Below are 15024 nucleotides of genomic sequence, written 5' to 3'. Positions count from 1 at the left end.
TCTCAAAGAAAAGTTATAAGACACCTCTTCCAATTCTTTTGTAAAAGTGGGAAGTTCATGAGTACAGAGCAATGCACATAGATTTTCCCCAAAAAACATTGATAGATTTTGATGTTTTTCTTTTTTCTTAAAAAATCTGTTATATGGGATAGCTCTCTGGGAAAATAAAAAAGGGATAGACGAGGAAACATATAAAAACAAAAATATAAAGTGTATTTTTCAGAAAAAAAACTTTCCCCCCACCAATTGTGTGTGAATAGCAGTTCTAGACTTGTAGGTAACTGACTCACATTTTAGTTCCTAGTGTACATAGTGTATAATAGGCATTAGTTAATCTTTTGAATGAATAAATACTATGAACCATTGTATTTTGTAATAGTGCAATATTTTGCACTATTTTGTATAGTGCCTCTTATAAGTGTATATCACTAACAAGGAGTGTTATATAAAGGCTGAGTTACAATTTGCAGATTTATTAAGTTTCTAGTAATAAGGAATTTGTGATCCTTTATCCAGGATTGGAGTTTACTTTTGTACCTTCTCCAAATGGTTTATTAAGCAGGTCATGTAAATCAGATTGCAAAAAGAGAAACCCTGGCTTTGGGAGGAAATTGTTTGCATGAAAATAAATGCTTTTCATAAAATAAATTTTAATGAAAAAGAGAAACCTAGGGGACTTCAATTTGGAAATATGATTATAGATTATTTCAAAGAAACTTAATAACAGTTAAACTGTTAATTTATGAAGGATCATTCGAGAAATCAGGATCCAGTTTTACCAATTTGCAACAGCATCTACTTTGCCTCCTTTAAGATTTGTCATTGAGAATTAATGGACCTTGATTTATTATTTAAAAGTATATTTAAAGTACTAAAGTCCAACATATGCTTATTTTTTTTTTTTGGTAGGGTAAAAAGAAATAAAGGACACCATTAAAGTCACAAATGTTTATGTGGGCTTTTTAGCCATTTGAAACAATATTTCAGAAGTATCACAATTGTTACATTAATGTAATCAAAGTTACCAAAAAAAAAAAAAAAAATGGTGACAGGCAACAGTGGAAAGCATCAAAATACACATTTAAAGAGACCATGCTTCTTCAGTACAATCATGAAGATACCATCCCCCCCAAAAGACTTGCATTCTCGCCTAAAGCTTTTACTAAACCCTCAAGTTCTGAATTAAGCCTCATCCTCCCCCTCCTCCTCCTCAAACTCCCCTTGCTCATCAGCAGTGGCGTCCTGGTACTGCTGATACTCAGACACCAGGTCGTTCATGTTGCTCTCTGCTTCAGTGAACTCCATCTCATCCATGCCTTCCCCTGTGTACCAGTGCAAGAAAGCCTTACGCCGGAACATGGCCGTGAACTGCTCCGAAATGCGCTTGAACAGCTCCTGGATGGCAGTGCTGTTGCCAATGAAGGTGGCGGACATCTTGAGGCCGCGGGGAGGGATGTCGCACACGGCCGTCTTCACGTTGTTGGGGATCCACTCCACAAAGTAGCTGCTGTTTTTATTCTGCACGTTGAGCATCTGCTCATCCACCTCCTTCATGGACATGCGGCCCCTGAAGATGGCGGCCACGGTCAGGTAGCGGCCGTGGCGCGGGTCGCAGGCGGCCATCATGTTTTTGGAGTCGAACATCTGCTGGGTGAGTTCAGGCACCGTCAGGGCACGGTACTGCTGGCTGCCGCGGCTGGTCAGAGGGGCAAAGCCCGGCATGAAGAAGTGCAGGCGGGGGAACGGCACCATGTTCACCGCCAGCTTGCGCAGATCGGCGTTCAGCTGACCCGGGAACCTCAGACAGGTGGTCACTCCACTCATGGTGGCAGAGACCAAGTGGTTGAGGTCTCCATAAGTGGGAGTGGTCAGCTTCAGGGTTCTGAAGCAAATGTCATAGAGAGCCTCATTGTCGATGCAATAGGTCTCGTCTGTGTTCTCTACCAGCTGGTGGACAGAGAGGGTGGCGTTGTAGGGCTCCACTACAGTGTCTGACACCTTGGGGGAGGGCATCACACTGAAGGTATTCATGATTCTGTCTGGGTACTCTTCCCTGATCTTGCTGATGAGCAGGGTTCCCATTCCGGACCCTGTGCCACCTCCCAGGGAATGGGTCAGCTGGAAGCCCTGCAGACAATCACAGCTTTCTGACTCCTTCCTCACTACATCCAGGACAGAGTCCACTAACTCTGCTCCCTCTGTGTAGTGGCCTTTGGCCCAGTTATTCCCTGCACCACTCTGGCCTGGAAGGGGAAGGAGAAAGAGGCTGCATCAATCACTAATGACTAATGTACAGATCTTCATATCCTAAGTCAGAGATGTCAAACATCCTCCAGAGGTTTGTAATATTGTGTTTGCCCAGATTCATTGGAAAATATTGAATAAAATAAATAAAAATAAAATAGAACATAGTATGTGGCTTTCTAAATCAATAAATAATGAAGCCCCATTTCTATTCAGTTTGATACTACTGCCCTAAGCCATTTATGTATATGTAGATCATTGAGTCACTCCTGAATTCAGATTATTTCTGACTACTACTAAAAAAAAAGTCCAGACATTTATGTTCTGAATACATCTATATGTGCACATGTGCATATACATACATACATACACACATGTCCATAGTAACTAGAGATGAGGCATGACATTTCCCCAAGCCTATACTAAGAATTTTTTAAAATTGTGGAATACTTGTAATTCTTAATCACTGCAAGTCTCAAATTTCTACCCTATAATAATACTAGTATAAATATGATCTATAAAGCCATCAAATATCTTAATCACATACCAAAAACAAAATTATCTGGTCTGAAGATCTGGCCAAATGGTCCAGACCTGACTGAGTCCATTGTGCCAGGTTCCAAATCCACCAGGATTGCACGGGGAACATATTTGTTACCTGTAGGCAGGGAGAACAAAAGGCAGAATTAGACAGTGCATCATTGTAGGGATCTCAAGGGGAAGAAAACTAAATTGATACAACTTCCTCTCATCACAGAAACTGCTTTTCTCATACAAAGGAAGAAGAGGATAGTACCTCAATTTGGTACCTTTAAACCTAAAAGCAGTCCAGAAAACCTGGTGAATTATTGCTCAGCGAGTGTTATTCTGCCAGGTACAGCAAGCAGGTGAACCGCTTATGCTGGTGAGATGCTATGGTCAGTCCCAACTATTTAATTCAACAAGTATTTTCCAGTGCCTACAATGTGTCAGGCACTGTATTAAGAGTGGCGATATAAAGGAACCCCTGAAAATCTCTGCCTTCACACAGTTTACAAATCTATGACAAGCAGGAAAGTAATATCTGGGGGAAAAAAAAAGATTGGAAAGGGCAGACAAAAAGCAGTTACCAGTGGCTTCATTGTAGTAAACATTGATTCTCTCCAGCTGCAAATCACTGTCTCCATGGTAACTGCCTGTGGGATCAATCCCATGCTCATCACTGATGACCTCCCAAAACTGTGACAGAACTTACAATTAGCAATATTAAGACCATGGAGAGACCAACCTTAATAACCTCCCTCCCCTCCTCACCCACCCACAAAGATAAAATGGAACAGGTTTCAGAGAAACAAATTTCTGTGGATCAGTTAGAACTGGGCGTTTTTCTCAAAAACTGGGACTCAGAAAAAGGAAAATTAGCCCTCCAGTAAGTGGGGAGGGGAGAAGAGAGAAGGCAGCTGCGGCTGCAGCAGGAACACCAAAGAGGTAATTTCTGTGATTTTTTTTGTTACCCTTCTTTCCTCTCCCCCCACCCCGCCCCCAAACAAAAAGCTCACATCAGTCTTTTAGCACAAACAGCTTTGAAAGCGGCCAGGGGCTGGTTCGACTAGGAGAGCCAGGAGGTTGGAGTGGGAGTGGCAAGGTAATGGAGAGCTTGGGGATAAATCATAACTGTGGGTAAAAAAAGGAATAAAGAAAAGAAGATGGAGGGTAATTGTGCATTCTCAACACATCTGTATGGAGGGCTCCCATCCTCCCAACCTTGCAGCTTCACAGCATCAATAGAGTAAAAGACCTTTGCACACACGCACACACAAGCTATAGCGCATCCTCGCCCACAAGGACAAGATTAAAAAAAAATAGTAGTAGAGAACAGAATAGGGAGAGAATTCAAAAAACAATTTTAAAAAAGAAATAAAGCCAAAAAAGATTCGGCAATCCTCAAAAGCTCAGCCTTCTGGCAGATAGGCGTGGGACACGCCTCTCTCAGCTACAAAGGGACTGGTACAAAGACTCCGGAGAGTCCCCTGGGGATAGATGCCAGAAAACAGCAGCATCCACGGGAACTACTCACTATTCTACCCAGACCCCGCGACAAGCTTCGCCCACCTCCGCCGCCCAAAACTCACCTTGGCTCCTATCTGGTTGCCACATTGACCAGCCTGAATGTGCACGATCTCACGCATGATGCCTGACTTGCCAACTAGATCCCTACCTTCTTTTTCTTTTCTTCTTTCTTTTGTCCCTAGTTTCCTTTCTCTCCTTTTCTCTCTCACACACGCCCACCCCCCTCCTGATTTCACTTGAAACACACTACAATTCCTCCAGTACACTTACACTCTAAGATCGCGTAAGCCCCCAACCCGACTTTTTATACTGAGGGTGGGGCAGCTGGCACCAGGCTCCACCCCCCCAAGCCCCTCACCCCCTCCCTTCCCCCACACAGCTCCATAGCTCCCCCAGTCCCTTTCTAGCTCAAGCTCCTGCCCCCCCCCTTGACGATGACGTAATGCTTGGACAGTGGAGGGGTGGGACTATGGACCCGTTAGGTCTGAGAGAGCCTATCCGAGCAGAACACCCGGCTAGACTAAAAGAGGGGAGGGGGAAAGGAGGATTGGGGCGTGGGCATGGTTTAGGTTTCGGGCTGAGGAGAAAAGGGAGGAAAAAAAGATTAGTGTGGCACAAGAGCTTAGCTGGGCAGGAGGGTGTGGCAAGGAGGGAATTGCGGAGAAAGGCTGGTAACTAGTAAAGCAACGGAAATGGAACAGGTGGAGGGGTTGAAAAGGCTAGTTGGGTTTATGCGGCGGGAACTAGAGAGCATAGAAATTACACTTCACATTTACCTAGTACTTTCATTACAGCCTTGTGAGGAGGTGGAACAAGTATTATTCTGGGTGTTGCCAGTGAGTAAATTGCGGGTCAGAGGGATATGATTTGCCCAAAGAAACAAAACTTGTAAGAAGCAACGCTGGGCCTGGAATACAAATTCAATTTAGAGCGGACACCCGAGAAGTCCGATCCCCTCCTTTTACTTGTAAGGCCCAGAGAGGTAAGTGATTTGTCAAGATTACACAGGTAGGAAGTGGCAAAATTGGGATTAGAATCCAGGTTGTTTGGCTCCAAACACAGGGTTTCTTCTATGATACCATGTTCTTCCAGCTCTCTCCATTTAGTTCCCTCTCTGAGTTGTGAATTCTTTTCCTCAGTGCTGTTCCTCAAGTCCTATTCCTGTACTAAGTTCTGTTTCGGAAACAGATGGAAGACTGAGAGAAGCCAGGGGAAAGGATGACCCTGCTCCACTTCCCACCCCATCACCCTACCCAGTGATCGGTGTGGAAAGTGGAGAAAGTGGGGCCATCGATCTTCAGTAGCAGAAACAGACCAGCAGGTTACCGCCATCCCTTATTAATTGATCTCTTATCCTCTAAAAATGGACACACAATAATGCTGGACAGAAAAGAAAGAGTCTGGGAAGAACTCAGCCACACCGACCCTCTTTCTCCCTACTCAGAATCATCCCTTTTGAGGCAGCCAGAGACCTCCGTATGGCCATTTTTTCCTCCATCTTCCCTCTATCATTGACGACTAAAGCATAGACTTGCGTGGCTCGATCTAAAGTGTGTGTGAAACATGGACACATACACACAAACAACCCCCACATACACCTCTTGCATCCTTATTGGCAGAATAGAGAAACATCCTGACCCCGAATTAGAGACGGGTTCATTTCTGGAAAATAGATTGGGCATAAGAAAAATGTTTTCAATTCTTCTACGTTGCTGCTTCGATGGGTTTTCTTGTGTTCGTATTTTATTTCCTTCTTTTGAGTTGAGGTTGTGTATGGAGAGGGGAGTGGTCGAAGGTAGTTGGAAAGGAAAGGAAAAAAAGGGTGGGGCCCAACGGGGAGGGGACAATAGGCTTTGACAGTGGAACAAAGGATTGACTGGTTTTATTTCCCATAACCAAGTTTTGAAAAACATGTTCAAGCCCCCAGTTTGCAGGACTCTGATTTATTTAAGGAACAATGAGAAAATTGAGTAGTGGTGTCAGATCTTTTCCTTGCCTGGGCTGATTCTGGGGGGATTCATTTTTCTGTCTCAGGTTTAGAGTCAAATCCACCGCATACAAGCATTTACACACACTCAGGCAAAGGCCAGTATGACAGCCACAGGCATGCGCATGCAGAGATCCTCCCTTTCGGGATGTGCACTGCGCATTTGAAGTATTTGAAGCAGCTGCAGGGGGGGGGGGGGGGGGGGGGGGGGGGGGAAGGGAGAGACAGAGACTGAAACAGAGACAAAAAGACACAGAAAAAGAGAAGAAAACAGTAATTGATTTCCTTTTTGGACGTTTAGCGATCAAGAATCCTTGAATGGGAACTAGAAATAGAAATCTTAGTACGGTTTACCTTAGCCTCGCTTTGCCTAGTATGCAGGTGGGTGGGACAGGCTGCAGATGGGGGAACTGGTAGGGGGGAGATGAGGTGAGAGTTGAGGAGGGGCACTTGGTCATCTACATTTTACTCCCTCCTCAAATCCTTCTTGTTTTCTCCAAAAAACTATTCTTCCTCCAGAGAACTGCTTCGGGTCTCTTCACCCACAACATACAACAATTCATACAACTTGCTGTGTGTGTGTGTGTGTGTGTGTGTGTGTGTGTGTTTTGCAGGCATTTTTGTAGCAGCCCTGAAATACTCATTCCTAGCCATTCCGTGAATAAGTGCCTCCCGTAGAGCGGTTTTTACTTAGGAAACAAGTTCCCTTTTCATATTCTAGGAAGAGGGCCAGAATGACCACGACTCCTGCGGATGCCGAGTAAAGCCAACAGCTGTTGACTCTCAGGACTGAGCTCTTCCCGTAGGCCTAGGCTATCTTACTTTCCCTTCCCGCAAGAGAAAGTGAGGATAAAGAAAGCTAATTGTGATGGATTTCAGTCGAATCCCTAAGTGCGGAGTGAATGAGGAGTGAGGGAGATAGAACATACACATCCTCCTAACTCAGCCAACTACAAAATATTCCCTTATGCCCCGGCTCTTCAGCTGGTTCTAGCGGCGATCCTGACCCAGATTCCCAGGCAGGTATTCGAGTAATATCCTCAGCAGCATCTCAAAGGAAGGGAAGCAGGATTTGTCGAAAGATTGAGGAACAGAGAGACCCAAACTCCAGTCTTTTCAAAACTGCGTAAATCCAGAAACACATGCATAGAGCAAGGGTGTCTAGCTTGACAGGGACATAAGTGCTTGTTGGATTGAGCGAAAGCTAGAGTATCTCCAGTCCAGATGCAGGGCGGGGTCAGGGTAATTCTAGACAAGCTGGGGGAATTGAGGAAACAATAGATTTCTAGAGTTCAGCGGCTGTCACCCTGTGCTGTGGCAGTCTTTACTAGGAACTTGTTCAGAAAGCCAGAGGGAAGAGCGGGGCCATAGCGTTTTTTCTGCAGTGCTCACGCTACCTCGCCTTGTAAAATGAGCCAGCTGACACTGCTTCACCTCAATTAACGGTTTCGTTTTTCAGCTCTGATTTCAGAGCCTCATGGACCACCAATTTCACTCATGGTAATGCATGTTCAGGATTATTTGGGAGAACTAGTTTAGATTTTATTGCTGTTTTTTGTTGTTAGGGGTGGGGAGGGATAGGCAAGGGAAAAAAAAATTAAGTACTACCAATTAATAAGTACAATGTCCAGCAATTTCCCCAAATATCTTTATTTTGTGATGTTTCTAGCATTGTCTTCCCTGGGCATTAACATTGGGCATTAGGGCACATGTTAATGAAACCACACCCAGTTTTCTTCTCACTTGATTCTGTGGTTTGCCTCTTGTGATTTTTACAAGCAGCTGAATTGAAATGTGAGGTTGGCTGCTGATATAAGCACATTTTAAAGAAAATTTCGAAATCGTTGACTCACCTCTTATGGAACTTTTCTTCCTTCCCTTTCTCCCTCCCCTCCCCCTCTCCTGCATGGCTGTTTTTCTTTCCTCTGAAGCCCAAGAAGGTCTTATCATAGTCTTTTAGTATTTCTAACTATTTTAGAAAAGAAAATATTGCTTAGGATACTCATGTAATAAAATGAATTTCCGATAAGTCAAGCTGAAATTCTTGGGGGGGGGGATGGGAACGGGATAACAAAGAAAGAAACTCAGTTCATCAGGTATGCAGGTCATTTCTAACAATGTGAATTTTGAAAATGAATCTTTTAGATGACATTTTTACTCTGATTAGTGTGCTTACTGAAACCCAATTGATGATATCTGCCAAACCAGAATTTCAGACCTAAAGGGAGATTGAATCCAACTCTTTCATCTTAAGAAGAATGTATAAATGGAAAGTTGTTGTTCAGTCAGTTTGACCCCATTTTGGGGTTTTCTTGGCGAAGGTACTCGGGTGGTTTGCTATTTTCTTCTCCAACTCATTTTATGGATGAGGCAAATAAAATCAAGTGAAATGCCCAGGGTCTCACAACTAATAAGTGTCTGAAGCTGGATTTGAACTCAGTTCTTTTTAACTCCAGGCCCAGTGCTCTATTTTGCCACCCAGTAAAATTATTTATCACATAGTTACTGTGTGCCAAAGTGTTATATTCTAAAGCTTCCACTTAAAATACAAAGACAGTCCCTGTCCTCAGAAGCTCATATCTTAATAAAGGAGGCAATATACTTAGAGAAATAGGAGCCAGGAAATTGTGCCTTGGACTAGAACTAAAGAGAATAGAGAAGGTATGTATAAGGCTGCAAGACTGCTGATAGGATGTGGAGAAAGATCAGAAAATTAGAGATGGCTAAACTAGAATTTGAACTCAACTCTTTTGCTATGAAATTCAATGATCCTTCCAATTTCCTCACCTAAACAGAAATAACAAGTCCTACCTTAACTTACTTCTAGGGCTATAGCAGTGAAGGTACTTTATTTTAAAATGTGAGTGATTTACAATGCATAGTAATTCACAGTTTAAAAATTTTGATCTCATAAAGATTTTTCTGTAAAAATTGCTTACCGAACAGGAAAATGCATCATTCATATCTATACACAATTAATTACTAATCGAGTCAAGCTGTCCCATACCAAGTTGCTTTTGATTCACATAATTTACACATAGATTGTATCTATTGACAAATTGGCAAGCATTAGGCTCTCAAGTTTATCTATTGTCTGCCAAGTGTGATTGTATTAGGTAAAGAAACCTCATAGAAAGATGACTGTAATATTATGTATGAGTAAATGGACTTAATGAAAAGCATATTTTTAATATACTCAAATTTACACATTGTCTGGTTTGGGTTCTTTCCCCCACTGCTAGCATGCATCTACCACTTAAAACTCAGCACACAATTCTTCATGAATAGTCTGACTACAGTGTCTCAGCCTCTACATATGTTTCCTAGGTAACTGACACATAGCCAATGAATCAGGCTTCGAAGAAAGAGAGAGACTCCAAATCTAACAGTATTTCCATTTTCCTCTTCACAATTCTCTCCAGTTGAGAACATTGGAAAGACACTGAGCCCAACATTTTTGTAGGCTAGTCAGATACCCTAAGGATTGGTGGTGAGATTGTTCTTCAATCCTATGCAGCTTTTTACTCACTGTAGTTGGGGGAGGGGAAAAGAAAAAAAAAATCCTTCTTTGACACAGAGATTTCTGCCTCTCAATGCTTTGTGGCTCAATCTATTTATATCTCTTCATTCCCTTCCCCCCCTCCCTCCCCAGTGTCAGCTCTCCCAACCCCTCCCCTTCATTCTCAAGTCTACTATCCTCCTGGTTACAGAGAATTGGGAAAGTTCCCCTTGTGAGCTGCCAATGGTACTCTTTAATCAACTCAGGCAGGCATTGTGGGAGACGAGAACACTTCTTCCACAGCCTGGAAGCACTATGGAGATCCAGCTGGCTCAGGTAAAAACAAAAGACTTAAAGGGGAAGAGAAAATTCCAAGACTATAACACAAATTTAACTCGAAACATTTTCTGCTTTGTCTTTAGTAAGATTTTTTTTTTTCTCATTACTGTTCATTAGTGCTTAAAGTACCCAAGTCCTGACACTGAAATGCTGCGATTTCATCAAAAAGATTTTGCTTCTTTGTAATACAAATCAGCATTGGGCAGTGCTATGCAACATGGCTTTTAAAGGAAACCATTCCCTCCTCTCCCCCTTTCCCATGCCATGAATTATTTGTTAAATGCTTAGAAAGAGGTGGGGGAGGGGGGAATACAGAAGGGCTTTTAAGGTTACAGATGGAGGCAAATAGCATCTCATTCTATACTGCAAGCATACATACAGAGAGCTGGAAAACAGGAGAGGAAAATAGCCTTGAATGGAGGCATTATGGAATGCTTGGATTTGAGCTATAGCTGGTGCATAGAAAATTTGTGTGAAATCATGTAATCTTATAATAAATGAACATCGAACAGTAAGCAAGTTATATATCAAAGGAAGGGAAGAAACATTTTTTTTTGTTTTAAAAGTAAATTACTTTTTTTTTTTTTTATCAATTTGGGTAAGATTTTGGTGTTTCTTTGCATCTCAAATTGCTCTACAAATAGCAGTAGAAGTCAAAAGCAAGTTATCCTTTGTCCATTTTGCCAGGGAAAAATAATCTTTCTTGCTGATAATCTCCCTAAACCTTCATCTTCCATATAAGACAACATTAGAGGAAATTCTCATACCTCTTTCCTTTGTAGTTTCTTAGAATTTGCTGCACTCATAAGCAAAATGGTCATCAAGCTGCAGCTAAGACAGAACTTTACATCTTCATTACTTTTTTTGTCTTTGTGCCTAATTTTTCTCTGAAGTCATAATAAAAAATGATTTATTTGAATTCAATGAATACCTGTTATGTGCAAGGTATGTGTTAGGTACTGAAGTTCAAAAATGAAAAATAATAGAGTTCTTGCTCTTAAAGAGTTTATAATATAACAGGAGAAAAATAATATGAAAGCAAAAAAGTAATATGCAAGATAGAATGTGATATGAGAATGAGTATAGTACAATGATGAGAACACTGGATTTGGAATCAGGATTCCTGAGCTTGAATTCTAGTTTTGTTATTTACTGTTACTAGCAAGTCAAAGTCTTTGGATCTTAAATTTTCTCATTAAAATTTGATTGAAAAAGATGACTTATAAGGTCTCTTCCAACTGTAAAACAAACAAAAAAAGCAAATTAGAAACACAGGTTCTGATATTTTAATAATATTATGACTTAACTTGCATGCATATTGGACACACAGGGGAATAATAGGGTCTGGAGTCAGGAAGACTCAGATTCATGAGATTAAATCTGGCCTCAGATATATAATATCTGTGTGATCCTGGGCTAGTCATTTCATCCTGTTTGCCTCAGTTTCCTCATTTGTAAAAATGAGCTGGAGAAGGAAATAGCAAATCACTACAGTATTTTTTGCCAGGAAAACCCCAAATGGGATCACTAAGAGTTAGAAGTGAGTAAATGAATGAACAACAACCATATGATGGCTGAAAGATCCTTATCCTAACTCTCATTCTCAGTGATACAGTCCAATTCCCAGAACAAGCACCTATTCACCTTTCCCCTTAAAGTTCTCTAGAGATAATCCAGAAAGGTCAGGGGGGATTCTGTAGTGCCATTGGTTTTTAGCTCCAATTGTTATGTTTTTCCCCTCCCTACCTTCTACATTCCTCCCTTTCCACTAAGATTATCAACTGACAATCATTTGGTCTTAGCTTATGATGCAGACCAGCACCTCCAGCCAATCCCCAATGCCAATTAGAACATCCAAAGGAAGATAGGAAATCCAATATCATTGAGACCTTTAGAATCAGAAATATCCTTTTCCATTCAAAGGGAGTAGAATTGGGGAAAGTTGAGCTAGCCAAGCTAGCCTCAAAGCTGAGGCTTCTAACTGCCTCACCCCCAACCCTAACAATTCATTTGTAAGGGATTCATCTAGATTTCTATACATACTCCCCTTTCTTGAATTACCTCCCTTCACAGCTTGACAAATAAGTTAAAAACAGTATCTAGGTATGACCAAATTTCCTTGTTTTTTTTTTTTTTTTGGAAAGTGATTCTTTTTCAACATCATTCTAGTTATATAGCCTTTTTGCATTTAGTCTGAGATCTTTTGATCAATTGATTGTTTGAGCATATTCTCACCTAGTTAAAGTTATCAGAACTAGAATGGGATTGGGGATTAACACCATCTTAAATATGGAAATGTAGGGAGGATACAAATCTTTATAACCTAGCATACAAACATACTATACATACCCTTGCCTTTGGAAATCTTTGAAGAAATATAACTTACACAGTTTGGTTCTAAAATCTTATATAAAAATAGACAGTAGAAAAAAAATCAGGTATGCCCTTTTAAACCCCTAAACTAAATTGGACATGCTAATGCATGCAGAAGTCATGCAGCCCAGGAAGTAATGATCGAAACTGGAATACAAAGTAGATGTTAGGGGGCATTCCCACAGTTAATTGAAGAGACCCTTTGTGTGGAGTGTGGGACACTGCTAATTTAAAAAAAAATTTCAAAAGACTGGTGGCATGAAGTAACTATAGCGATGCTGTGGGTCTCTTCCCCATTGGCCAAATGCCAAGGCTTATCCCCTTGGAGAGAAGGTAACAAGCATGAGTGGTGTGTTGGAGGAGAACTGGATTGTGGAGAGACCCAGAGCTAGACAACAGCAGTGAGAGCACCCAGTCAGGAGCTGAAAATAATGATGATTGAGTGGGGAAATATCCACATGCTATAGCCATCAGAGGAGCTCTGTCAGGAGAAATAAAAACCAACAATGCAGGATAAACAATAGGGCCTTGGAGGAGAGCACAGACATGGAAAAAACAGACAGTGTTCTTCCTTTCCTACTTGCTGGGGTCCTTTCAGGGCAGTCCTCTAAGTCACAGATATTGTTCAGATTTCTGGAGTAGGATGGCCCACAGAAGAAAGAAGGAGATTGGCTTGACTCTATGAGCTTGTGTTCATTTTTGTGTTCTTTACAGTGTAAAAAAGTGTTCAAAGTTTCAAAGTCCTGTGAATCTTAACTACTTACCTTCAGGCTAACTCTAACCAAATTAAAACCTATTTGGGAAATAGTTAACAAATAGAAGTAAAAATATAATAGAACATAAATAATATTAATACATGATTTTTAGAGATCCTTTTGTATTGTTACCAAATTCCAAGTTTTTGAAGTGTTCTGTTTTTATTCTAATATATTCATCATGATCTCTTGAAGAAAATTTTCTTGATATATAGATATGAGACTCCTGTGTAGTCTATAGTCTTTTAATATCTTTTGCCTTTCAATACTGAGCTATATTTGAAAAATGTTGTTTGACTTTCCCTATGCCTACTTTTACATTAAAGTCTTTTTGAGGATTAAGTATATGAAGAAATATGTTGCCTTAGTTAGGAAAATCTGAGAATCTCCATAAAATTCCTCTACTTCTTCATCCTCTGTAGGGGATAGAGGCATTTAAGCTGCAATTATTTTCATGACCACCATTTTGCTTATGTTCTTTTTGATTGCTGCAAGGTGAGATAACCAAGTGGTCCCTTCATTGATATTTCACTTGTCTCTAGGTGCACAATGAAACGCAGATTTACTTCTTTAAGGAGAGCCTGGGAACCTTCCTTTATTTGAGCTATAACATCTTTATATTATCTATTCTCACTCAGAGTGAATTTGTCTACATTGTTATGATTCAGTTGTTACAATATAATACAGGTTTATATTTAGGCTTGTTGTTTAGTAGTTGTCAGTCATGCCTGACTCTTTGTGACTCCTTTTTGGAGTTTTCTTGGCAAAGATACTGAAATGGTTTACCATTTCCTTCTCCAGATCATTTTATAATGAGAAAATTGAGGCAAACAGAGTAAAGTGACTTGCTCAGGTTTGTATAGCTAGTAAACGCTGGAGGCTGTATTTGAAATCAGTCTCCTCATTATATACTTCAACAACAATACTAGATGATGACCAGTTCTGATGGATCAGGCCATCCTCAGCAAACGAGATCAACCAAATCATTTCTAATGGAGCAGTAATGAACTGAACTAGCTATACCCAGAAAAAGAACTCTGGGAGATGACTAAAAACCATTACATTGAATTCCCAATCCCTATATTTAATGCACACCTGCATCTTTGATTTCCTTCACAAGCTAATTGTACAATAATTCAGAGTCTGATTCTTTTTGTACAGCAAAATAATGTTTTGGTCATGTATACTTATTGTGTATCTAAGTTATATTTTAATATATTTAACATCTACTGGTCATCCTGCCATTTAGGGGAGGGGGTGGGGGGGGTAAGAGGTGAAAAATTGGAACAAGAGGTTTGGCAATTGTTAATGCTGTAAAGTTACCCATGTATATATCCTGTAAATAAAAGGCTATTAAATTAAAAAAAAAATAAACTTAGGAAGATGATCTTCCTGAAAAAAAAAAAAAAAGAAATCAGTCTCCTGCAACATCCAATTGCTCCACATTTAGGATATTGACAGTTAAATTATTGTTTGAGGATTGCTAAAAACTTTATGATTTTCCAACTTCTCAGTCTCCTTTTATATCCAAAGTTGTATTGATGCCAGCTCAAACCAGGTAAGAGATGATTGTTAAATTTTCATTGTGAACATATTTACACCTTGGAAACTGGCAAATGCTACAAATCAGGGCTTGATTTATTGTTTTGTTGATTCTTTTTTTCCCTGAGGTAATTGGGATTAAGTGACTTGCCAAGGGTCACACAACTAGAAAGTGTTAGTGTCTGAGACCAGATTTGAACTCAAGTTCCCCTGACTTCAGGGCTGGTGCTTTATCC

General features: G+C 40.7%; 1 protein-coding gene across 1 annotated transcript; it reads right to left on the bottom strand.

The window, feature by feature from the left end:
• Window positions 1–933: 933 nt before the first annotated feature.
• LOC100913653 (tubulin beta-2B chain) lies at window positions 934–4616 on the bottom strand. Its single transcript, XM_031946935.1, has 4 exons — window positions 4356–4616; window positions 3354–3462; window positions 2792–2902; window positions 934–2243 (listed from the first exon to the last, which is right to left on the bottom strand). The coding sequence occupies exons 1-4, from the start codon at window positions 4410–4412 to the stop codon at window positions 1183–1185; spliced, it is 1338 nt and encodes a 445-aa protein (XP_031802795.1). The 5' UTR covers window positions 4413–4616; the 3' UTR covers window positions 934–1182.
• Window positions 4617–15024: the final 10408 nt, after the last annotated feature.

The sequence above is a fragment of the Sarcophilus harrisii genome, chromosome 1, assembly GCF_902635505.1.
Source record: "Sarcophilus harrisii chromosome 1, mSarHar1.11, whole genome shotgun sequence".
Lineage (NCBI taxonomy): Eukaryota > Metazoa > Chordata > Mammalia > Dasyuromorphia > Dasyuridae > Sarcophilus > Sarcophilus harrisii.
This window is presented reverse-complemented; position numbering and strand designations above follow the sequence as displayed.